General features: G+C 44.3%; 1 protein-coding gene across 2 annotated transcripts in view; it reads left to right on the top strand.

Moving 5' to 3' along the window:
- Positions 1 to 24,759, top strand: part of RAF1 (Raf-1 proto-oncogene, serine/threonine kinase) — a 54,270-nt gene that overhangs the window by 25,070 nt on the left and 4,441 nt on the right. Inside the window, exons 2-12 of one of the 2 annotated variants that reach the window (XM_037523182.2) lie at positions 7,556 to 7,788; positions 11,728 to 11,840; positions 13,697 to 13,799; positions 14,102 to 14,259; positions 15,729 to 15,827; positions 17,602 to 17,755; positions 20,726 to 20,753; positions 20,861 to 20,988; positions 21,255 to 21,372; positions 23,808 to 23,892; positions 24,443 to 24,619. In XM_037523182.2, the coding sequence (XP_037379079.1) occupies positions 7,582 to 7,788; positions 11,728 to 11,840; positions 13,697 to 13,799; positions 14,102 to 14,259; positions 15,729 to 15,827; positions 17,602 to 17,755; positions 20,726 to 20,753; positions 20,861 to 20,988; positions 21,255 to 21,372; positions 23,808 to 23,892; positions 24,443 to 24,619 (1,370 nt within the window). In that variant the 5' untranslated portion in view covers positions 7,556 to 7,581. Of the gene's footprint in view, positions 1 to 7,555; positions 7,789 to 11,727; positions 11,841 to 13,696; positions 13,800 to 14,101; positions 14,260 to 15,728; positions 15,828 to 17,601; positions 17,756 to 20,725; positions 20,754 to 20,860; positions 20,989 to 21,254; positions 21,373 to 23,807; positions 23,893 to 24,442; positions 24,620 to 24,759 lie in introns of those variants that run through there. The other variant, XM_037523192.2, reaches the window with a different exon arrangement.

Here is a 24,759-nt window from a genome sequence, read left to right as displayed (position 1 = left end):
GGCCCCAGTTTTAAAATTATTAAAAACATGACTGTGGCAACACTCATACATATTTCTTACTTTGGCCCATTAAGTGCCACACCTGGGATGGTTAAGCAAAATACCTAGAGACTTGAAGGTGTTTATTTCAGGTTCTTCGTTAGGACAAATAAGGCACACCATTGTATATTTTTTTAAAAAAAATATTTATGCATACAAGAGCTGGGGTGCAGGCCAGAGGTGCGGGAGCATGAGAGGATTCACCAGAGACAGTGGGGAGCAGCACAGGTGGATCTATCTAAATAACGTTGCTGAGGGGAGCAGCAGGCGAGACAGGAGAGGTCTGCTGCGCCATGTGGGTCAGCTCCCTAGCAGGGGATCTAACTCGTGCTGCAGTGGCTGCGGACAGCTTCCTAGTATTGAGACTTAACCCCCATTCTTTATAAGTTATGTTCTGATTTCAGATGTTGTAAGATTTGACAAAATGTGTAACTTAATAGATAAGAATTATATCCAATACAATGGGAGTATGATTAGACAAATTATTGCATATTTAAAATTAAATTGGAAGGAGAATACTACAGGGTAGAATTTAAATTGAGAATGCAGTTGTACATAAGTTTGGACAAGGGTTAGGGCCTCAACAAAGGCACCATTGCTAAATAGCAAAAGGTCCACTAGTTTGCTAATTCAGAAAATCCCCTTCCTCTGGGCTGATACTGTGTATATGCCAGACATACTGGTTTAGCAAGTGAAACCTGGGCTGAATTTCTACCCCCCCTTACTTCCTATCCTGGGTGTCCTTGTGTAAGGCAGAAGCTATAACATTGTCATTTATGTGTCAGGCATAGTTGCTAAGTGTCTTACAAACATTATTGAACACTTTTGTCACAACTCAGTGAGGTAATAATGTATTTTGTTGTTGTTGTTGTTTTACAGTTAACTCTTCAGCCCAGAATTTTCTGAACTACATAATTGATGCCTATGTAGGTTTTTTGCTGTGTAGCAGCTGGAGCAATTTAAGACCTAAAATGGATTGTGTGTCTCCCCTGCTCAAAACCTTTCAGTGGCTTCCTGTTTCACACAGTGAAAGGCAGAGTCCTTACATTGACCAAGAAGGCACGCTGTTATATGCATTCCCCCACCCCCAAAGTGTACTCTCACTTTATTTCACCTAATTCCATGGCCTCTGTGCTATTCCTTCTACACAGGACTCTCCTGCTTTAGGCCTTTCTCTTTCTTCTGCTATGATGTTCTCCCAACTATCAGCAAGTCAGACTCTGACGTCCAAGTCTTGACTCAGCTATTACTTCCTCATCGAGGCAACTGTGACCTCACTGTGTAACTTAGCTTCCTGCCCCCATCACTTGTAACCCACTATTATGTAATTGATTTTGTGTGTCCCTCAACTAGAGGATAAGCTTCTTGAGATGAAGGATTTTTGTCTCATTCATTGAGGTTACCCAAGCATCTAGAATAGCGCATGGTACATAGTAGGTGCTCAGTAATGTTTACTGCATGATTCATTGAGAGAGAAAATTGATGTGGGGAATGTTCAGCAATTTGACCAAAGGACACATAGCTAATAAAGGTGCAGGTAGATTTTTGAACTTATAGCCATATATTGTGCTTCTAATACTAGAAGACATTATTTTAAAAATGTGTTAGTATGAGAAAGATTATGGGTAACTTTTCCCCTTTATTCTCCTCCCCCAATTTAATTCTTTTTTTAATTTTATTTTTATATTCCCCATACAATTGCAACCCCCTAATTTTGACTCCAATCCCTCCTTTCCCTGCCCCCCCCAATTTAATTCTTATTGTATCTTATTTATTTTAAAAGATTTATTTATTTATTTATACAAGAACGGGCGTGCAGGCCAGAGGCGCGGGAGGGTGAGAGGATTCACCAGAGACAGAGTGGGGAGCAGAACAGGCAGACTGACGAAACACACTGCCGCGGGGAGCAGTGGGCGCGGCAGGACAGGTCTGTCGCACCATGTGGGACCCTCGCTGGTGGCCGGGGATCGAACTGGCGCTGTGGGCAGCTTCGAAGCCCAGTGCTCAACCGCTGCGCCACCAGGGGAGGCCCTGTATCTTATTTTAAATAAAAGTATAATTAAAAACAAGTTGCCAGAGTGGAAGTGTTACTGGGCAGGGAGAGGGCTGCCCCAGACCCCGCAAACCTGTCTGCTCTAAGTAGGTTCTGCAAAGGATAGAGCCAGCTATCAGGAAGCTAGGGTAGGGCTTAAATCTGTCTCCTCATCTCAGCAAAAGCTTGACCCACAAATGTGTTCATCTTATCTGCCTGAAGAAGAGAGAATGATGCTGTGATAAAGCCCTGGTAAAACTTGTAAGCACCATTGACCTTAAATATTCTGTCGGTAATCTCAGCTCTGTCTTACTGCGTAAACTTTGACAATTTTATTTAACCCTTATGGTCTTCAGTTTCCTCATTCCCCAAATCAGAAAATAGTCTTCCTGATAGAGGTGTTGGGAGGATTAAATGAGTTATTGAATACAAAGAGCCAACACTATGTACTTACTGAAGTGTAAGGGACGCGTGCACACGGTGGTGTGTATTCAGTAGTATTGTGCCTACTGAAACAGGAACAGTTCTTTAACTAGTAGCTAGTATCATTATTACCATTGTTGCTGCCTAAGTGGTAAGGAATTTTAAGAAATTTATTTTTTGGTGGATAAATCTTGTTGCCTAGTGAGATTTGGCGGTTGTTAGTGAGTAAGCCAGCATTGTTATTTGAGAGAGCATGGCGCTGCCAAGTAATATTGTAGCCAGTAAAAGGCAAACTTTTTGGTGAACCTGTGGGACCTCACACCCTCAGAGATAGACAGCAATGACACGGAGAAATGTAGATGAATGTGTGATTGGCAGATTCAGAGTGGGTGACCACAGACAGCTACTGGTCAGCAGTTACTGAGTTGTCAGCTTTTTCTCTCATAAAATATCCACCCCAGGTAGCTTTCCTAGACAGACTTTGGGACTAGGTACATTGTGTCAATATTTTGTAAAGGACTTGTAGCCAAAGTGGAGGAAGCAGAGTAGGGTAGAGTGGGGTGTGTGTGGGGTGTGTGTGTGTGTGTGTGTGTGTGTGTTATATTTCTGAGGTGTTCTGTGAAGCTGGGATAAGGGTGAAGAAGGGTGTCTAGAATGCTAAAGGAGGGCCTCCCTGGTGGCTTAAGGGGTTAAGCACCGCACTGTGAAGCTGTCCGCAGCCTCTGCAGCATGAGTTTGATCCCCGGCCGGCCAGGGAGCTACCCACATGGCACAGCAGACCTCTCCTGTCTCACCCACTGCCCCCCTCAGCAGTGTATTTCAGTCAGTCTGCCTGTTCTGTTCCTCACTCTGTTCTGGTGAATCCTCTCACTCCCTGCACCTCTGGCCTGTACCCCAGCTCTTGTACGCATAAATAAATAAATCTTAAAAAAAGAATGCAGAAGGAAATAGTTTGGAATGGGTTCAGCCTGAATCTAGAATATGATAGAATTCATATTAAGTAAATTGTGGATTTCTAAATAATTTATAGAATTTGACTTTCACAATAAATGACTTTTTGCTGCATTTTTTTTTTTCTGGTAAAAGGTATTTGCTTGCAAATTATGAGGAACGTTTATCAGATAATAAGGTCACTGTTCTGTCTGTGTATGTATACACACACACACAATTATCTAAAGAAAGATGATTTTTTATCATTTGACGTTAATGAATTTTTAAGATTAGATTCCATGTAAAGCTTTTGTTACCAGAGTTATCTTTAAATGTCATCGTTAGCAATCCTGTTTTAAACAATATACTTCTTTAAAAAAATCAAATATTTAAAATTCAGGTGTAATTTTAAATGTTGGTTTGCAACACTGTTTTAGGTGTATAGATTTATACCTCTTCAAATGGATGTTACACACACCTCACCAAAGCACCAAGAGCCTCCACTGCAGGCCTTGCCCCAGCCTTCTCCTGTTTGTATTCCACATACGAGTGAAATCATCTGGTATTGACTTTATCCTTCTGACTTCTTTCACTGAGCATAATTCCCTCCAGTTATATCCATGTTGTTGCAAATGGCAGAATTTCCTTTTTATTTTCTTAATAGCTGAGTAGGATTCCATGGTGTGTATGGACCACATTGTCTTAATCCTAATCTCATCTGTCTTTGGGCACTTAGGTTGTTTCCATACCTTGACTGTTGTGAACAGTGATGCGTAGGAATGAGTCTGTCCCTTTGAACTCAGCAGTACACTTTATTTTATTTTTTTTTTTAAATTTTGCTAATTTATTTATTTATTTTTAAATAATAAATTTTATTTTTATATTCCCCATACAATTGCAGCCCCCCCATTCTGACCCCAATCCCTCCCTCCCGCCCCCGCCCCCCAAAAAGTGTCTCTGGTTCATAGTTGTTTGTTGATTTTGATTTTCACTTTCTTATAGTTATTCATTTTCCTGGTCCCTTATTTAAGTTTTCTAGATTCCTGCTATGAGTGAGACCATCCGGTATTTTTCTTTTTCTTTCTGGCTTATTTCGCTGAGCATGATCCCTTCCAGCGCCATCCATGTTGCTGCAAATGGCATGTGTTTATCTTTTTTGAATGCTGAGTAATATTCCATGGTGTATATGGACCACATCTTCTTGATCCAGTCATCTGTTTTTGGGCATTTGGGTTGTTTCCAAAGCTTAGCTATTGTAAACAGTGCTCAGCAGTACACTTTAGTGTAAGCATTAGAAAGGTTGCGTAAATACCAAGAAATACTTCATGAACACATTTTAAATTTATCTTTTTTGATATTTGGTTTACCCTTGATATACAACATATATAGTCCTTTAAAGTATTTAAAAAGGTATTGCCGATGATAGATGGAATTGGCCGTTCTTACATTATGAAGAATTATCTGTAGTTTTAGCAGTAAATTTTAATAGTTCTTCTACTTATTTATATGTGCATGTGTATATATATAAAATATATATAAATATTCCCTACTTAATATATAAATATATATAATTTACATATACATTATATATATAAAATATTCCCTACTTAAAGCTTAAACTTTTTTTTAAAGTTTGCTAAGGCAAAACAAAGTAGAGTTTTCGCCTAATTTTAGATCGTATTTTTCCTGGACAGAAAGTTCTGAATAAATATTCTTTAAATTAATCCTTTAGCCAGTGCGTTGTTACTGCAAGAAATTGTTCCTATTTTAGTGCATGGCTTTGGGTCTGAGGTAGTTCACTGCTGATATTACAGAATACTGCACCAAATATTCCTGGTTTTTAAATTTTGCTGGGTTCTCTCCCCACCTCCTCCCACCCCCCATAGATTATTAGTACGTGAATAAAAATCTTTAAACAGCTAACAGACACTTCACAGAGCGCTTGTGGGGGTACATTTCCTCAGATACTAGTGATGAATGTTTTCAGTTTTAAACCTGATATTAAAAATAGTGTTTTAAATTTGCATTTCTCTATACACTGATGTGCTTATGATCTTTGTCTTTCTATTTTGTGTGTTTAATTCCATGTTTTTTTTTTGTGGCACTGTTCATTTTTTCCTAATCATTTTCAGGAGTCTTTGTATATTACAAATAGTAATCCCTTATAGGGAACTATATCTTGTTTTAAATGAAAAATTTTTAACTGTTTTTTAAAATTTATGTAATATCACATATAATTTTCAGCACGTATCACTGAAAATCAGCATGTAGAATGTCCATTGTCGAATGCCCTGTGTCCTCTCCTTTCCCCAGTTCACCCGCTCCCTCTGTCCCTACCTTCTGGTAACCATTGATTAGCCTTATAGTCCAGAAGTTCATTTTTATTTTACATAGTTCATCTGTTTGTTTTCTCTATATAACACAAATGAGTAAAATCATACCGTGTTTGTCTTTTTCTGACTTATTTCATTGAGGTATAATTCCTTCTGGGTCAGTCCCTGTTGTTGCAAGTGGCAGTATTTTATCTTTTATGTGGCTGAATAGTATTCCACCATGCAGGTATACAACCTCTTTATCCGTTCATCAGTTGATGGGCACGTCAGTTTCAGTTCTTGGTTATTGTAAATAGTGCTACAGTAAACATGGAAGTGCGTATTTGTCTTTGAAGTACTTTTTGAGTAAATACCCAGAAGTGGGAAAACTGAATTGTAAGGAATTTCTAAGGATTTATTTTTATTTATTTATGCATACAAGAACTGGATTTTTTGAGGACTCTGCATACTGCTTTTCATAATGGCTGCATCAATTTATAATCCCACCAACAGTGTGTAAGTGTTACCTTCTGTCCACATTCTCTCCAACACTTGTTGTTTCTTGTCTTTTGGATGGTAGCCACTCTCACAGGTGTGAGGTCATGTCTCAGTGTTGTTTTGATTTTCGTTTCTCTAATAATATGATGATGAACATCTTTTCATGTGCCTATTGGCCATCTGTGTATCTTATTTGGAGATGTCTTCATCTGCTTATTTTTTTAAAAGATTGTTTGCTTTTTATTGTTTTATGATTTCTTAAATCTATATTTTGGATATTAGTTTCTTGTTGGATATGCATATATCTTCTCCCATTCAGTAGGATGTCTTTTCATTTTGATGGGACAGAGGCGCAGGGTCTTTTGGCTAGGTTAGCTGGGAATGCATTTCTTTTTTTTTTTTAAATAGAGGCATGTTTATTTATTTATTTGTTTGTTTGTTTTGTTTATACATGCACTGGGTACAGTCAGAAGTGTGGGAGGGTGAGAGAATTCACCAGAGCCAGAGTGGGGAGCAGAACAGGCAGAAGGACCGAAGTACAGTGCTGAGGGGAGCAGCGGGCGGCAGGAGAGGTCTGCACGCCATGTGGGACCCTCCTCCGGTGGCCGGGGAGCAGCCGGGGATCGAACCGGCGCTGCAGAGGCTGCAGGCAGCTTCGCAACCCGGCGCTCAACCGCTGCGCCACCGGGGAGGCCCTGGGAATGCATTTCTAGTGAGATTTTTATGTGGAGAATATGTTCTTGGGCAAGAAGCAGGATATTTGTGTGACTTAATTTGTTTAAAAATTAAAAAAAGTGGTGGGTGGAAGAAGGGATTTAAAATCTTTGGGGTCGTTATGCAAATTAAATGAAATAATTTATATAAAAACTATCTGTAACATAAATCCTAGCAATTCTAATTTCTTTCCCTTCCTTAAAGATATGAAATTATGGCTAACACTTTTTTCTTCTTGGCATTCGTCAAGTACTAATGTGTTACTCATACTCAAGGGTAGTTGCTCATACTTCTTATACAATACTTGATGAAGAGAAATGTCATTGAAAAAATACTAGACTAGATGTCAGGAGACCTGAGCTGTGTTCCAGATTGCCTGTCAACTGGTGGTATAACCTTTGATCAATCTTTGCTCTCTGGCCCCCATTTTGCTCATTTTTCGGTTGTCTATGAAATATTTTATGGAAATATATGGTCATTTTCTGATTAACTTAATAGAAGGTATAATGAGAAAACCCACACACAATTTTCACAATTACTCTTAATTATGTTGTTGAGTTCATCACCTTTTGTTCTAGAATTGTAATTTTTTTTTCTTTTAAACCAGGTTTAAGTATTGTGTAAGCTGCATCAATGGAGCACATACAGGGGGCCTGGAAGACGCTCAGCAATGGTTTTGGATTCAAAGATGCAGTGTTTGATGGCCCCAGCTGCATTTCACCTACAATCGTGCAGCAGTTTGGCTATCAGCGTCGGGCATCGGATGATGGCAAACTCACAGACTCTTCTAAGACAAACAACACTATCCGTGTTTTCTTACCAAACAAACAAAGAACAGTGGTATGTGAACATTCCTCTCAGAAAATCTAGCTGTCCATCTGCATGTAGAGAACATGGATATGACCCATCTTACAGACAGGCAAAATCTTCACTGTCGTTTAAGAAATGTCTTTATTACTTGACTTTCCAGTAATTCCTTCCAGGCCTGCTGCGTCCCTGTCCCCCCACCTCTTTGCTTTCCTTTTATTATTATTATTCTTGCCTGGAATGTTGTCTTTTCTGTCACTTCAAACAAAAGTACATTCTTATGGGGGTATAGTTCAAAAGCATTTTTTTAAAAAGCTCCCTTAGCCCTTTTATAATTTAAAAAAGAAAGAAAGAAAAACAATTTTCTTGAAATCAAAATGTTCAGTTAATTTCTTTTGGATACTCAATCAAATATAGAGAAGAAAATAAAATTACATATAAGATTATTCTGGTGTATTTCACAGGCCCCTTGCGAAGCTGGAGGGAATTCACAGACCACAGCGTTGGCTTCCTTTCAGGGCCCTGGAACCAGCCAGTTATTTCCTCATAGTTTATTTTTGTAGTACTAGTGACAGATTCATGTTGACGTCATGGCAGAACACTGCCCCTCGTTTTCTAACACAAAAGCCCCAACTTTTCTAAGAAATTTCTGCTCAAAAAGGTTTTCTACTGCCCTGAATAAAAACTCACCTGTTTGAAATAGAAAAGTGAAGTTGTGCTAATTTTGCTTGGTGGAACATTTGAGAAAATCTTAGTTCAAAACTTCTTTGTCTCCTTTTTCTCACCCTCCACATTCTTTGTGTAAAATCGATGTGTTTATTCTGTCCACCAGAGTGAGGCACAGTTCTGAGGTTGGTTAAGTCCGGTCTGGAGTTTTTTCTCAGTTGGTTTTTAACGAATCTCCTCAGTTTTCTTTATGCTTCTCTTGTGGAGCTAAGAAGCTGTACGTTTTGAAGTAAAGGCAAAAATTCAAAAGGCAAATATAATTAGTAACACTTTCCTGTAGTTCAACATGTTTCATTTGCAGAATGCTCCTTACCTACCTTTTCTCATTAATTTTCTTTCTGATAGTAAATGAAGCGCGCAGGTGGGAAGTGTGAGTGTGGTGGGAAGCTGAAGACTCAGCAGGTGCTGTCTCTGGGTGTTACTGAGGCTCTCCGCTCCATCCCCATCTACTACCAGTTTGCCCGGAGGACTGGGAGAAGTAGTTTGGCTTAGTGACTGTGTGCAGGAACCTTGAAGACAGCCAGGCTCAAATTTAAAGCCCTATTTTGCCTTTTATAAGCTGTATCATCTAGACACGTTGCATAATATTCTGATCTTTAAGAAGGGAGTCTCATGCCGAATACAGTGACCAAGTGACTAATTCCTAAGTTGTATGTATGTAGCTGTGATTATTTTTCTGTATTTGTCTAGTCCTTGACACCTTTCATTTCAGCATGGCGGCTGGTGGTTGGGAACCAGGGAGCTGGAAGCTTGACTTCTACAGTGTATGAGAAGATTCTGGCAGAGTTGGTCCTGTTTTTTGGTGAGAACTAGCTGTTTTCACCAGGTACCCAGCTGCAGAGGAGCACTGCAGGAGGGCGGAGAGTCCCCTGTGGCCAGCACTGTCAGCTGTTTCTGCCCCGGGTCACTTCACTGCTGTGACTGGAGTAACTTTCATTGTCCTCAGTGGGCTCCAGAGACTCCTCACATTTCACGGTATATCCATTGGGAAGCTGTAAAGAGGAGAATGACAGAGGGAATAGGATGTGGGTATGATTTAAAAAATTGTAGAAGGAATAATTAGTAGTTTTTATTTTTGCAGATCAAAGACAGGGTGTATCTTTTTTTTTTTTTAATTGCGGTAGCACTGGCTTCCTACACTGTTTACGGCTCGCATCTCCTTGGGTGTGTGCCGCCGTGCCAGAGCCTTCCAGTCGCCCTTACCCCAGGCCGCTGAGCTCCCTCCCTGCTTTGTTGCCACCCCCACCTTCCTTCTGATTCTTCCTTCTGATTCATGGTTCAGTTTTGTCAGTTCCCTGTTTTCTTTCTCTGTATTCCACTTAGGAGTGAAATCATCTGGTATTTCTTTCTCCTTCTGAACTTAGCATCGTCCCCTGAAGCTTAATCTTCGTCACAAATGGCAGGAGTTCATTTTTTTACAATAGCTGAGTAGTATTCCAGTGTGACCGTGTACCACATCTCCTTAGTCCGCTCCTCTGTCTGGGTCTTGGGTTAATCAGTAGTTAAAATTTTTTTTAACTTGTTTTGTAAGCATACTCTGTGACTGAGTGCTGCTGCCCAGGGTAATGCCTCGATGAGTAGTGGCCCATAGCTGAGGACTGTTCGTTACTACCAGAATCAGCTGACAAGCAGGTTAAATGCAGATTCTTGGGCTTCATCCCAGAGTGATGAAACAGACTCTACGTGCGGGAGGGGAATGAGGCTGGGAATTTATATATTTTCATAAACTCGTTGGATGATTCAAATCCAGCCACACTTGGGAGCCACACTAGAGGAAGTAAGTGACTCTCTGACTCTTAGGGTTGGTGACTTCCAGTGAAGATCAGTGATTTCATACAGGGAGAACTTTACAGTTTTCAGAGGGGGGTATGTGTGGGTGTGTTCCTCTTTGTTGTCCTCGGTGTCTTGTCTTCACAGTTCAGACCGTACAGCTCATTTTGTGTTGTTTCTGAGGAACTGGAAGTTAGTGGGAAACCTTTAAAATAAACTTGCTAATGGAACATTTTGAGTTATACTTAGAGATATTTCAAACCTTTAAATTGGATACAAATATATGCTCATGCCCTCTGGGGAGGGGCGGGGTGGCTGTTGTCAGCTGTTAAACTCTCACCTGGGAGGCTCACCAGCGCCACACGTCTATGCTCTGCTCTCCTTGCTGTCCATGTGGACGCTAGTGGCTTCCTTTTGATTAGCTTTATTGGCTTTAAAATCCAATAGCTAGGGTTTAAAAATCAAATCTCTTCAGATCTTAGTGGAGGTTTTTACATAGCTGCCATTATTTGCACCCTAGGCACTCACACTGCCTGCTGGGCCTCTGAGTGCTTGCCTGCCTTTTGTGCCTTTTGGGCACATGGGAACGTGGAGGGTGTAAACTGCTGAGACAACCTGCAGTGTTGGTGTGCCTGTGGGGAGGAACGGGCAGTGGTGCTTGTCTTCATTGCAAGCAGAAGCACTGGCCTTTCCGTTTCTATTTTCCTTCAGTGGTGTAAAGCGCTTATGACAAGGAATATTTGTTAGGAAAGTCAGCTGGTTGAAATACAGATTTTATTTTAAAGATTTATTTATACAAGAACTGGGGTACAGGCCAGATATGTGGGGGTGAGAGGATTCATCAGAGACAGAGTAGGGAGCAGAACAGGCAGATGTACTGAAATACACTGCTGAGGGGAGCAGTAGGCAAGTCAGGAGAGGTCTGCTGCGCCATGTGGGTAGCTCCCTGCCTGGCCAGGATCGAACCCTCATTGCAGAGGCTGCAGACAGCTTCATAGCGCCGTGCTCAACTCACTGCGCCACCGGGGAGGCCCAAAATACAGATTTTGATCTGAAGAACTCATGTTTGTTTTTAGATCAGATTGTCTTATTTTTTTTTTCCGGTGGATGTTCATGCTCCCATGTACATTTCAGTGAGTCAGACAAGTGAGAGCTGTTTTATCTCCTACCTGCTTTCCTCATGGTCCTGTCTATCTCTTCACACTCATAAGACACCTAGAAACATGTAATATATAGTTTCCCTACCCTTTAAACAATCTTGCTCTTTGTATCATTCTGAAAAATATTTCACCCCAACATCATAGACCCCCCCCCACCCCCGCCCAGGGTGCCTTAACGCACTCTGCAACATTAGGTTGTCTCTGCTCTGTGTTTACCTCTGTCATAAGTCTTCTACATAGTCCCTTTGTTTCTCTGCTCACCTTTCTAAGGGGTGTGCAGCCTGTGTTGGTCTCAAAGATGATCCTTTGTTTGTAGGTCAATGTGCGAAATGGAATGAGCTTGCATGACTGCCTTATGAAAGCACTCAAAGTGAGGGGCCTGCAACCTGAGTGCTGCGCGGTGTTCAGACTCCTCCACGAACAAAAAGGGTAAGAGATCAGACGTCACTCAGCTGCTGCTTTATGCAAGTCTTCTAGCTCAAATAACGCCTTCCATTTTAAAAATGTGTGCAAACTTCCTACAGAACACTGTATATTTATATATCTTTGTTTATAAAGAGATAGCTCGGAAAAAGAATACTGAAAACTTGAAATTAACGATTGAAGAGTATCTTGAAAAATGAAATACATGTTAGGCGTTGATTGTGTTTCCATAGAGGAAATAGCAGTGTCTGATGTTGCGTGTCTTGAGAACAAAGACTTTTGTTTGCTCTGATGCAGTGTGCAGAGCGGTGCTGGGAAACTGCCTGCATGAAAAAGACTAGCCTCCTGTGAGCGACTGTTTTGTCACCCACTCATTTTTATTTACCTAACACCAAAATCTCTGCAGTTTGATAGACACAGGGCTAAAAAGATGGAGGGTGATTTCTGCTTCAAGGAAGAGCTGTGGTTCATCTTATTTCTGATAGTAGTAGCAAGATCGAGGGATCCTCTCAAAGACTAGGAGCAGTACTCCCTAGTGTCCGGTGTCTTTACCCGTTTTCCACTATTACCCTCATCCCTGTCCCTCCCCCCAGTCTGGGAAAAGAACCTTAATTTTACCCTCTTCTCGAAAGTGTTAATGTTAATGTCTTTTATTGATCTTCAGCTTGCATTTTTTTTATGTTTCAAGGTGTCATCTTAGGGAATGAGTCTGCTCCAAAGGGTGAGCGTTGATTCCTCTATTTATTTTATCCCTCTCAGCTTGGGAGGCAGATTGTTGAAGTGTATGTCTTTGACACAGATGCAAGTTTTATCTGGGCTTCGCCTCAGGGCAGTCCCCAGGCCTGCCTGCAGTGCTCCTGAAAGACAAGAGCCATCCTGACACAGGGAGGGGTTTCTCCATTCTCATCCAAGGTGGCCCTGATTTGAAGCTGCCCTAGGTTCTGTCTTGGACAGACGGCATCCAAAGACTGATCAGAAAACAGACTGCTCTCCTCGCCATCAGGACAGAACAGGACTCTGTAGTGATGGGGGTTTTCCCAGGGAATTATATTAAGGGATGGATTATTTATTGTTGGATAACCAGAAAAATGGCTGGAATCAGCTTCTCACAGATGATGGGGGAATGTTGAGTATTGCTATATATGTTTTTCTCTCCCTGTCTGAGAATATTCTACTTTCAGAAGACAGGCCAGATTAACTAGACAAGACACGAGAAAGGAATTGGGCATTACTTTTTCACTTATATGTCCTGTTTTTTTTTTTTTTTTTTTAATCTTGGTTAGGCACAGAAAATAAATTTTAAGACTATTAAGACTCAGTAACTTTTAAGACATTTGTCTTACATCAAACTATATTTATACAAACTCTGCATATTTTACAGACTCGAGTGTTAATATTAAAGTGCATTTCCTTTGTGCTTCCTTGGTACACATCTTCTAGATGGACGTAGGCAAGTGAAGATTAAATGTTGCTGCTGTATCCATGTTTATCACCCTTTTTATAGGATTTTAATGTCAAAGTCCAGTTTATTACATGTTTACTGTGAGATTGTTATACCTTATTGTTAAAAGAAAATCTTATTCCAAGAGCACAAACTTTGGAGTCCAACAGACTTGGAGTCCGGCGTAGCCCTGACACTTGTGGGGACAGGGACCAAGACGCCTGCTCAGAGCCACAGTTCTCAGATAATAAGATTGAGGATAATAATACCTACTTTACAGATTTGTTGTATGAATTAGATGAAGTTAGTGTGTGGGATTAAAGTTTTATGTGTATGTAGGAGGAGATGAGTGATAGCTAATGCATGCTTACTTCGTTTAGATATTTCCCTTTCATACTGTCTTTTTAAAATTTCCCTTTAGTAAAAAAGCACGATTAGATTGGAATACTGATGCAGCCTCACTGATTGGAGAAGAGCTTCAAGTAGATTTCCTGGATCATGTCCCGCTCACAACACACAACTTTGTAAGTGGCGGACCTCTTCTCTCTTTGTCGCATGTGGACTTTAACTGACATAATAGGAATTTCTCAGAAGTAACACACATACATTTTGTTGACTAGTTTGAAGCTCTAGTTATGCCACTTTTTATGGTAAGGCCACTTAGTTTTCATTAGTCACAGATACACTGTAATTTCCAACGAATTTTACAAATATTGGAAGTGTGATTCCTCATTCTGTGAAATCTTCTGAGGGTCAAGAATTGTTTTGTCTTTTGTTAGCTTTCATTTATTAAGCCAAATTTATACCTTGTGTTCTTGTTCTCCAGGCGCGGAAGACTTTCCTGAAGCTTGCCTTCTGTGACATCTGTCAGAAGTTCCTGCTAAATGGATTTCGATGTCAGACTTGTGGCTACAAATTTCACGAGCATTGTAGCACCAAAGTACCTACTATGTGTGTGGACTGGAGTAACATCAGACAACTCTTGTAAGGCTGTTACTCTTTTTTCAAAGAATATAAGAGGGCAGAAAAGTGTGAACTCTTGAAGTTGCTTGTTGTTTGTTTGGCCGACAAGTCAGGGATCTAGACTTACAGACTGAATTGTGGTTTGGAAACCATCTACTTTAGAAACATGACAGTTCTAAGTGTTACCTCTCTAAAACAAGCAGGTGGGACTGTAATCTGTCATGTTGAGACTGATGTGCTGTGGTTCAGGAAGGGAAAGAAAACGACATGAAGCAAAAAGATCTTTGACTTTTACCAGTTTCAGCTTTTAGGTTCTTAGTCTTAGAGAGACTACTGTGTATTATATTAAATACGCTGAACAGATTTCGCGACAGTGAGGACAGGTAGAACGTATGGTTAGTACTATTTTCTTCACCTAGCACTGGAGAAAACATTAGACTTAAAATGGCTTGAATGGCTCATCTTGCAAGAGAGTCGTATCTGTTAGGAGACAAACTAGGGACCAAAATATATTTCATGTAGACAGAATATTGTTCGGTAAGGCTTAAATTAAAAGTATACGTTCTAAGTGTCTTTTAAAAACTACTAACAGGGCCTCCCCTGGTGGCGCAGCAGTTGAGCGCTGGGCTGCGAGGCTGCCCGCAGCCTCTGCAGCGCCAGTTCGTTCCCCGGCTGCCAGCGAGGGTCTCACAAAAAAATAAAAATTAAAAATTAAAACTACTAACAGTATATGAAGTCAGAATTGAAGTTTTAGTCTTCTTTTGTGGGTCCTTGAAAAACTCGGGGAGAGCTGTCATTGAACCATGGCGGGGACCTGTCTTGCTTTCAGGGTAGTCTTGTGTCTCTTGCACAAAGAGCTTGTGTAGCGGAAGCGGCACAAGCTTTGGAGTTCAGGAGACATTGTCAGAACCTCAGTGTTGTCATTGACTGGCTGTAACCACTTCTGAGCCTCTGTTCACTTACCTGAGTAAAGGGGGGCGGGGGCACGGTTGCCTTCCTTGCAGCCTGCTCGCGAGGAAGGCAGACCATGTGGAATGACTGAGTACAAGGACTCGCCCCATGGGACGAAGGTGCCCGGTGAACCGCAGTGTCGCTTTGACCTACGACTTCTGGTCCGAGTAGGACTTAGTCTTCATATTTCAGTCTTCTGTCTGTGTGTTTCCAAAATACAGTTTCCGGAGAAGATGTATGGGATTTAGGTCACAAAGTGCCTACTGTAGCTTTCAAAACCCTTACTTTGGTACAGCCGGACGGTGGTCCCGGGTCTCCGAGAATCGCACACTAGAGCGCTGTGTGCTTGGGCGGCTCAGCAGTGCGCGCCTCTGCGGTCCTTCAGACCAGTCCTGCGGCTTGGTGTGGCCTCTGGCCCTGGGCAGCCTTTGTGCGACGAGGGAAAGTTCACTTTGAGTAGCTGTGAGTTTGTGAAGCAAGGCAGGTTGACTCTAAAAGTACTTCAAGTCTGTAAACTGGTTTTCTCTGATTTCATTTAGATTGTTCCCTAATTCCATCGTTGGTGAGAGTGGGGTCCCAGCTCTACCCTCTCTGACGATGCGTCGGATGCGAGAGTCTGTTTCCCGGATGCCTGTTAGGTAATCTTCTCACCCACAGCTTTTCTTTTGGGCGATTGTATTGTGGCAGGTGGGGCCGAGAGCATCTGAACGGAAAACACGAGCGTTCCTTCGCAGTTCCTCCTGTCTCGGCGAGCGCTGAGCTGCTTCTGAGGAACTTAATTAGTCAGAACAAAATGTGAACTTTCTCTTTGTGGTTTGCAGTTTTTACCTTCAGGAAGGTGAATCTTGACTACAGTTTCTTCTGTTATCATAATTCCCTTAATATCTTCACATATTAAAGAGCTTGAGATTTTTGCCTTCTGAGTGTGTGGTAAGTTGAGCCTCAGGGAAGGGGTCTAAAACTATGTACAGTAATTCAATAAAAATAAAACCCTCAACTTTGAAATGCCTGTGGCCTTCCATTGCTAAAGCCATGGTGTCTAGTAGACTGTTAGTAAAATAAATAAATAAAAAAATAAGATTTTAATATAATTATCCTTTCCAGTGTGCCTGTGACTTTACACATAACTTGTCTTTGCTCTGTTTTTTAACTTTAAAATCAGAGATTTGTTGAGTTCATGTCTCATCTCACTTTACACATGAATTTGGAACCTAAAATAAAATTTGTATCTTCGTTCGAAGTATATAACTATGTATATGTAATTGTATATTATTTACTGGCCTTTGTAAAATTGCTAAAATCAGCCTATCTCAGGACAAAGACTTTGTATTGAAATGATACCTTGGTTATTTTGCTTGCTAACTAGAAAAGCAAATATGACCCAAATTTGTATTTTTTTCTGAGTATTTCATGGAGGAAGCCTGGCCTCTGAAGGCATATATGTTGTTACCTACGAGGGCAATTTTTCATGGCACTAGAGCACTTTCTCTTAGAAAAACTCGTCTTTTATCTCTTGAATTCATACTTGAATCTGAACAAAACTCAAATTAATCTTTTTTTTTTTTTTTCCAAATTAATCTTTAAATCATATAAGGACACCTTAGGCTTCATGCATGGCATGTTCCTAAGTTTGGTTGGTGAATGACATAGGCTGAAAGAGGCCAGTGGTTAGTTTTAGGTAGATATTGCAAATAAACTGAAGTCGTATTCATTGGCTTTAAGCTGTTATGGGGGCGAAGAGGCACGGCGCATGGAACACTGGCCTTTCACGGACGTGCTCAGCAGGTCTAACTATGTTTAAAAAGTTTCTATTCTCTGAACTGGGCAAGTTCCAACTAGTTTAATAGGTAGTGGTGTGGTTGGCAAATGCTAATATGTTCTCTTCTAGAGATGGTCTGAATTTTTGGAGTCTTGAAGAAAACTTATATGCCCTTATGTGAATTCCAAGCACAATGTAATTATTTCCTTTTCAAAAATACATATACACAAGCACCAAACAAAAGAGAATTCTTCCAGAAGTTAAACAGTACAGTTAGGGTTTACCACTGAGTATCTTTTTTTTTTTTAAAGATTTATTCATTTATGCATAGAAGAACTGGGGTACAGGCCAGAGGTGCGGGGTTGGGGGGCGGTGAGAGGATCTACCAGAGACAGTGGGGAACAGAACAGGCAGACTGACTGAAATCCACTGCTGAGGGAGCAGCAGGAGAAACAGGAGAGGTCTCCTGCGCCATGAGGGTAGCTCCCTGGCTGGGGATCGAACTGCAGCGGATGTTAATGCTTGGCAGCTCTGTCTTCCACGCCTACGCCACCAGGGAGGCCCCACCGCTGAGTAGCTTAATGAAGCAGGCAGTGGGACCAGTAGGACTGCAGGAGTGTCCCTCACGGAATCTTTTCCTTCTCCTTGCCTAGTTCCCAGCACAGATACTCCACACCCCACGCCTTCACGTTCAGCGCCTCCAGCCCGTCTTCTGAAGGGTCTCTCTCCCAGAGGCAGAGGTCCACGTCCACGCCTAATGTCCACATGGTCAGCACCACTATGCCTGTGGACAGCAGGATGATCGAGGTAATAGGCCCCTGAGGGAGGTGGAATCAGCCGGTCTTTGCGGGAGGGCTGACTGCCGTGTCAGAGAATTTTGGGTTTCCTGATGAGAAATGGTGCCGCTCGTTCTCAGGTCCCTGAACTTTGTGAATGTTCTTTTTTTTACCCACTGCATCTGGCTAAATACAGTCCACTTGGCATCGCCATTCAAATGGAGAGCTAACTTTTCCTCAAGAAGTGTGGACACTGGAACTCTATTCCGTGTCAAAATCGATAAAATTTCAGTGAGCTAGTGAATAAGAATACATAAAGGATACTTTCATCTGACGTGGGGAAGAAGATAAGGATGGGGAACTACAAATTCTCTGAAAGACTTTAAGCGATTTTATAGAAAGGAAAGGATTGTAATGAAGCAGGTATTTAGGGGAGCTGTGCAGTGCCCAGAGCTAGTGTTTCCAAACTGCCTTTTCTTGGCTTTTTGGTATGTTCTGTTTGTTTGTTTTGCTTTCTAGTTCATCTTTAATAACAACTGAATACACTTAAAATACTTCCTTTGTTCTTTATTCTTCTTTATTTCTCATTGCTTTGGACTAGAATAACAGCCTGCATGCTTCTCCCAGGGCGTGGTCCAGACGGTTTTGTTTGAGGGGAAGAGTAGGTATTTTTTTCATGCCTTTGCTTTCTTGTAAATTAGCAGGATTGCTGAGACTGTCAGAGAGTAGACTCAAAAATGAAAGAACTGCTAAGTTAAATTTTACATTTCTTAGACTTGTTTTCATGTTTGGCAGCAGAGTGCACAGGAGTAAAAAAAAAAAAAAATAACAACCCGAACTGTGTACTGCCGATAGGTGAAGTTTCTCAAGTGAAATTTTTGAGGCCAAGAACATTAAAATTTAAAATCTCATTTCCAATCAAAGATGAGTGCTAGATTTACTTAGTTGGTGCATACAGCATCACCTCTAGTTATAGACCTCATTTAAAAACCAAATGTGTCATTTTTGTTGCTGCCCTGAAAATCTTGTTACAAGCTTATCAAAGACAGCTGTGCTTTCTGCATGTCATGAATTGTTGGAAAACCTCAGGGACACCGCCACTTCAGGCGCAGCCTACCTCACTCGGGCCTCAAATCACTTTGCACAAATGTCCTACCAGTCAGAGGTAGGAGGGGCTCAGCAAGTTGACTTTGAATGTGGGGCCTAAGCTGGTCATTCATGGGCACTTTTAGTATCAGGATTATAGAGAGGAGATGGTTTGTGTGTATATGGAATGTAAGCTACGTTTTACTTTATCATGATTAGCCCTGATGATAAAACAGTAACGTATACCAGTTAATTCTGTTAGGATGTAGTCCCCTGTAAACACTCTGATACTTAGGGGAACATTAAAACTGGAAATTCTTGAAATTTTGCTGTAAAATAAGTAGCACATCAGATCTCTAACTTAGAGGCCGAATGAATTTTGATTCCTGGTTGGTTTGTTTTTTTAATCACATGGGATTCAGCATTTTAAAATATACATTCTTGGCCTTAGTTAAATCATTTGTTGTAGTTCTCTTTTTAATATTTAGACTCCAAGAGGAGTGAAAAATTTCTTTTGGATAAATTAGTCCAACGTAGACCGTTAGCCCAGAATATAATATGAAGTATATAATGGAAAGGGAAGAAAATTGTTGTGACATTAAGAAAAAAATTCTACTGCATGGGAATATAATTCTGGCCAATAATAATACATTGTGCCGTGCTTCGACCAAAACAAGAGTAGATTAATTGAATAATCGAGCTACAAGTCCTGAGTATTCTGTTGAAATTCAGATTATTTTTGACCCATGTTTTGCCCATCTGGCAGCCACCTCGTGGCACTGACAAGCATATTCGTGGGCTTCCCAGCTTCCCTGCCACAGGAGCTTCCTCACTGCTAGTGAGGCACGTGTGTTGGGAATCCACATTCTTAAACCCCTCTCGAAGACTAGACAGATCGGGAACCCTGGAACCAGGCTTTGTTGGTAGACTCAGAAGATGCTTGTGCAGCTGCTGGAGGGAGGAGCAGCTTGGCTTATGATTCTTGTTACTGTTATCGTGCAAAGATGTAGAGTGGGAACATTCCAGTAATAATTATATGGAAAAGTATCTTTACTATGGTCATACCAAAAAAAAAAAAGGCCAAGCATAGGACTCCCAGGAAAATGTCCACACCTTTTTGAGGGTGTGGGGGCCAAGTGATTTTAATATTTATAAGCTCGAAGTGAGGGGTTATGAGAATTTAGGTCTGGTGGAGGCCTCTGTGATTTAAATTTCTCCAGTTCCCACTAAATTCTGAAGGTAGTTTTTGACTCCCCAGATGAGTAGAAAGTAACTCATTTCTGAGCTTGTCCGTAGGCGTGAGGACCATTTTGTGGGGTTCCCGAGCCCCGGGCAGTGATCTGGGTGATGGTTTCAGGTTCTCTTTCTGCCCCCTGCTGGCGGCGCGGGCCTGGCCTGTGTCTTCACCTGCTTGCTTCGCGTGAGCGACTGGCGGGTTTCGGTCCTTCCGGCTTTCCCTGGTTTCAGGCTCTGAAAATGGACGTGGTCATCAGACCCCCTCTGGGCCAGTGTGCGCTAAGCCTCCAGACGAGTGAGCGCAGGGTGGCCACGACGCCCGGGGCAGGGGTGGTGTCTGGAGGCTCAGCGAGCAGGGCTCCCCGTCACCGAGCGACTTTGCTCACGTTTCCGAGGGAGTGGCTCTGCTGTGTGCACTGCTTTTTGCTCAGAAAAAGAATGTGGCTTCCATTGTGTGTGCAGCATCACCATCATTCCCCAGGTTTGGTCGCACAGTGGGCGATCCTGGCGACCGACATGGGGTGGATTTAATCAAAGGAAAGTTAGAGTGTATAATTAGACCGTTTGTATTTTAGAGGTTTTATAATCCACTCTGTTCCTGCAAACCTGCTCCCTTTTCCCTTCCCCAGAGAACAGCTTCTCTAGGGTAGAGATTGACCAGCTTCCTTTTCTGTTGCAGGACGCAATTCGAAGTCACAGTGAATCAGGTACTTGTCCAGAGTCATTTAGCAACTAGTAATGGGCTTTTTCTCTTTATGCTGTGTATCTTCTGTTGCTTATCCACGTGTGGATTCTGTTTGTCTCGTCTATTAAGCCTCACCTTCAGCCTTGTCCAGCAGCCCCAACAATCTGAGCCCAACGGGCTGGTCTCAACCCAAAGCCCCCGTGCCGGCACAGAGGGAACGCGCGCCAGGGTCCGGGACCCAGGAGAAGAACAAAATTGTGAGTGTGGCCCACAACACCTGCTGAATCCTAAAGAAAAACACTTGGAAATTAGAAGGCTTTCACTGGGGGGGGGGGGGGGGGGCGCGGGTGAGATGCTAGTGAGCACTGACTGTCAGCGCGGGGCTGGGCGCGCGCGGAGACGGGAAGACACAAACTGCAGTTACAGGTAATGGGGGGAGGCGGGCTGGGTTGGTCTCCTGGACACCTGTCAGGCAGACGTGCACGGGTCCGTGGCGTGTAGTCACGAGAGCTGCTTGTTTCAGAGGCCTCGTGGACAGAGAGATTCGAGCTATTACTGGGAGATCGAAGCCAGCGAGGTGATGCTCTCCACGCGGATCGGGTCGGGCTCCTTCGGGACTGTGTACAAGGGCAAGTGGCACGGTGAGTTGTCCCCTCCCCGACTGCAGGGCCCAGGGGAGAGTCCAGATTCTCTCTGCAGACGGCCAGGTTTCCTTGGCCTCTGCTTTTCCCTCCTTCCCCCCCAGACCACGGCTTCCTTTCTCGGGGGCCAGCAGGAAAGTCCAGTGCTCCTTGCTCCTCTGGCTTCTGAGACTGCTAACTCAGAATTTTAAGCGCATCATTTTGTCTACATCCTTAACGCAGTGTCTGTGGAAGCACCCCCAGCCCGGTCCCGTCGCAGCAGTCCTTCGAGTGTTACCTGTAATTGAGGCGCATGGGTTATTAGAGGCGGCCTCTGGGTTTTGTCAGAAGTTGCACGTTTCGTTACCCAACTTCACCATGAAGCGCGCGTGGCTGGGCCCTGGCTGGCGTGGCTGTCTTGGTTTGACTTGTCTTCCCGTGGCCACTGGCCGGAGGACTCGGTGCTGTGGGGTGTGCGTGTGGGTCTGGGGAACAGGATTTGGGAAGATGGGAGGGTCTGAAGTGGCTGTGATGGCGGTACGAGCAGGAACTTTCACCCGGAAGAGTCCTGGTCACTGTTACAAAGAGTAGAAGCAGAGGTGGAGGACGTTCAGCTGACGGAGGTCAGAGCCGGTCTGTGAGTGGGGTGTGGCTGCCCGTGGTCCTCGGTCGCACACTAGGGGGGGTGACAGCGGCGAGTTGTGACCAGTGCAGGCTCAGAGGAGAGCTTGGGGCAGGGAAGCGCTCGCAGAGCCAGGCTCGGGAACGGGCGAGGTCCCCAGCAGCTGCCCTTCCTGATGGCCCATCCAGGGTCTCCCCAAACCTTCCTGAACCCCCTCCCTTTTAAAGCTCTCCCCAGTGCCGGGGGCACCAGCACTGCCATCTTTGTGGCCCTGCCCTCACTTGACTCGCATCAGGTCAGTTCACCTTTGTAGGGTTTCCTGCCTCTGTCTGCTTCCTGTTCCCCCGGTCGCCACTGCTGCTCCTGGCCTGGCCTTCCGATCCTTCAGGAGCCCAGCTCACCCGCAGGCGTTTCTCTCAACGCTCACCTTCTCCCTGGGACACCTGCTTCGGAACAGCCTCCCTCCCCTTTCCTGAGATCTGTTCGATGACTTCTCCTTCCTTTGTGAGAGATTTACCTGCCCGGCCCCGCCCCCCAGCACTCCCGCGCGTGGCTCCCTACCACAGAAGGAGCCGTTAGCCAGGCCCCCGACTTTCTACTCAGTCATCAGAACTTGGGTTCGGGTCCCCTGTGGTTTCCCAGTCTGGTCTTCCTGACTCGCGCGCAGCTCTGAGGTAGGGGCCTCTCCCCTCGTCAGCAGTGTCTGCGCAGGCAGCCGCGGGCCCTTGGTGAGCGCATGTGCCGGTGACAGGGATGAGCGCCAGCTTGGGGGCTGCTGTGGAGACTTCAGCTTTACATGATAAAATCAGAGATCCCAGGGCTACATTTGGGGGTCTGTTACGGCAGCGCTATCAGCTGCTGCTCCCCAAAACTGAAGTGAGGAATGCTCCAACAGAGGCTGCGCGGGGGTCCTCCTGGAGGGAAGGGTCCAAGCGGAAGAACCGCGCCCCCGCCCCCGCCCAGGTGCCGCTCACCTCACTCCTGCCGCGCTCCGCCGCGGCAGGCAGTTTCCGTGAGTCCATTTGCCAGGAGAGCTTGAGGTCCTGATGGGACTTAAGATAGTTTATTAGCAGCCACTCCTGCATGGCCTGTAAGTAATTCTGAAAGTGGCTTCTAAGGTGGTGGCACGTGCACAGTAGACGCGACCCCATTTCTGAAGTTTTGTGCCGAGGCGGGTTTGCCCGTGACTGAGTCCGCAGCAGTGCAGGGCAGCAGCGCAGCGCCTGGAGCCACACTGGGGGCCCAGCCTGGACCAGCGCCTTTGGTGTTTGACTCCGCTGGGGGCTGGTGACTGAAACTCTCTGCTTATTGTTTGTCAAAGCAAGATGATGGTATTTACGTCCTGAGGCAGCGCTGAGGCTCGGGAGTCGCGCCTGCAGACGCGCCCACAGCACCGTGGCGCCTTGCGTGGTCTGGTCAGCATCAGGATCGCTTTTGATTGGTTCTGAAAGCAAAGCAGCTTCGTTTCCATGTACAGGGGACCTTGTCAGGTCACGGGCGGTGGCTGCTGAGTTGAGCACCCGGCACCTGCCAAACAGCCTGCGTCCTTGCATGAAACTTCTGGCCCCAGAGCGCCAGGGCGTGCGGATGGCCCCTCGCAGGCCCCGCCCAGGGGTGCCAGGCTTGACAGAAACACAAACTCAGCCTGTTCGAGCTTGAGGAATAGTATTTTAAGGCTGAGAGCATAACTTAACTTTCTTCAGACACTTAGTTTAGTGGTTTGCTTATTTTTAAACTTCTAGATATGATTGGTGGAATAACGAAAATTTTCCTCAAAAGTAGCATATCTGAAAAACGAGATCACTCAACTGAGTGTGTATATTCTCCTTTGCAGGAGACGTTGCAGTGAAGATCCTCAAGGTCGTCGACCCGACCCCAGAGCAGTTCCAGGCCTTCAGGAACGAGGTGGCTGTCCTGCGGTGAGTGGGCGCCACGCAGAGGTGCCAGCGCAGAGAACAGTGGCCGAGGGCCTGGGGCAGGGCTGCTGGCTGGGAAGGGCCGCTGAGAGTCCCCTGGGGAGAACCGCCTCTTAGGAGCGCCAAGCCTCTGGGAAGGCTCCTTTTCGAATCCCCTCGTCCCGTGCCTCAAGGCCCAGGTCACACTAAACTCGACAGCCTCGGTGCTGTTTGCACATTTCAGAGAATTGTTTCATAGCCAGGCTGCTTTATTCTGGACTTCAGGACCTTTGGCTTTCCAATCTGGTAGGAATAAAGAGCTGGATAATGAATTCCAGAATGAGGGGTCCCTTGTGCCCCTGCGGGAAGAACCGTGCGTGTGCACGGATCAGAGTCCTCTGCACAGCACCGGTGTGAACAGAGGCGGCGGACGGGGCTCCTGCCAGCTCAGCGCGCCAGCCGGGCTGTCAGCCGTCTTGTGTTCCATCTGCCGCCCACCCTGACTGAGCCCGGGGCAGTGGGCCTCTGTTGTGCAGCAGTGGGGGTTTCGAGCCTCTCCTCTCTCCCTCCTCAGCAAAACACGACACGTGAACATCCTGCTCTTCATGGGGTACATGACGAAGGACAATCTGGCCATTGTGACCCAGTGGTGTGAGGGCAGCAGCCTCTACAAACACCTACACGTCCAGGAGACCAAGTTTCAGATGTTCCAGCTGATCGACATTGCCCGGCAGACGGCTCAGGGCATGGAGTGAGTAGACGGCCTGGCGGGCCGCGGTGCGGGGAAGTGTAGGCCCAAGCAGCCCCCGGGCCCTGGACTGAAACTGGGATTCACTAGGAAGGGTCCTGTCTGTTCAGTGATTTCTGGGCTAAATTTTGTGCAGCTGAAAA

This window comes from Talpa occidentalis, unplaced genomic scaffold (assembly GCF_014898055.3).
Source record: "Talpa occidentalis isolate TD23 unplaced genomic scaffold, MPIMG_talOcc4v2.1 talOcc4.10, whole genome shotgun sequence".
NCBI classification, from domain to species: Eukaryota; Metazoa; Chordata; class Mammalia; order Eulipotyphla; family Talpidae; genus Talpa; species Talpa occidentalis.
Note: the sequence above shows the minus strand (reverse complement) of the source record. Positions and strands in the feature narration are given on the sequence as shown.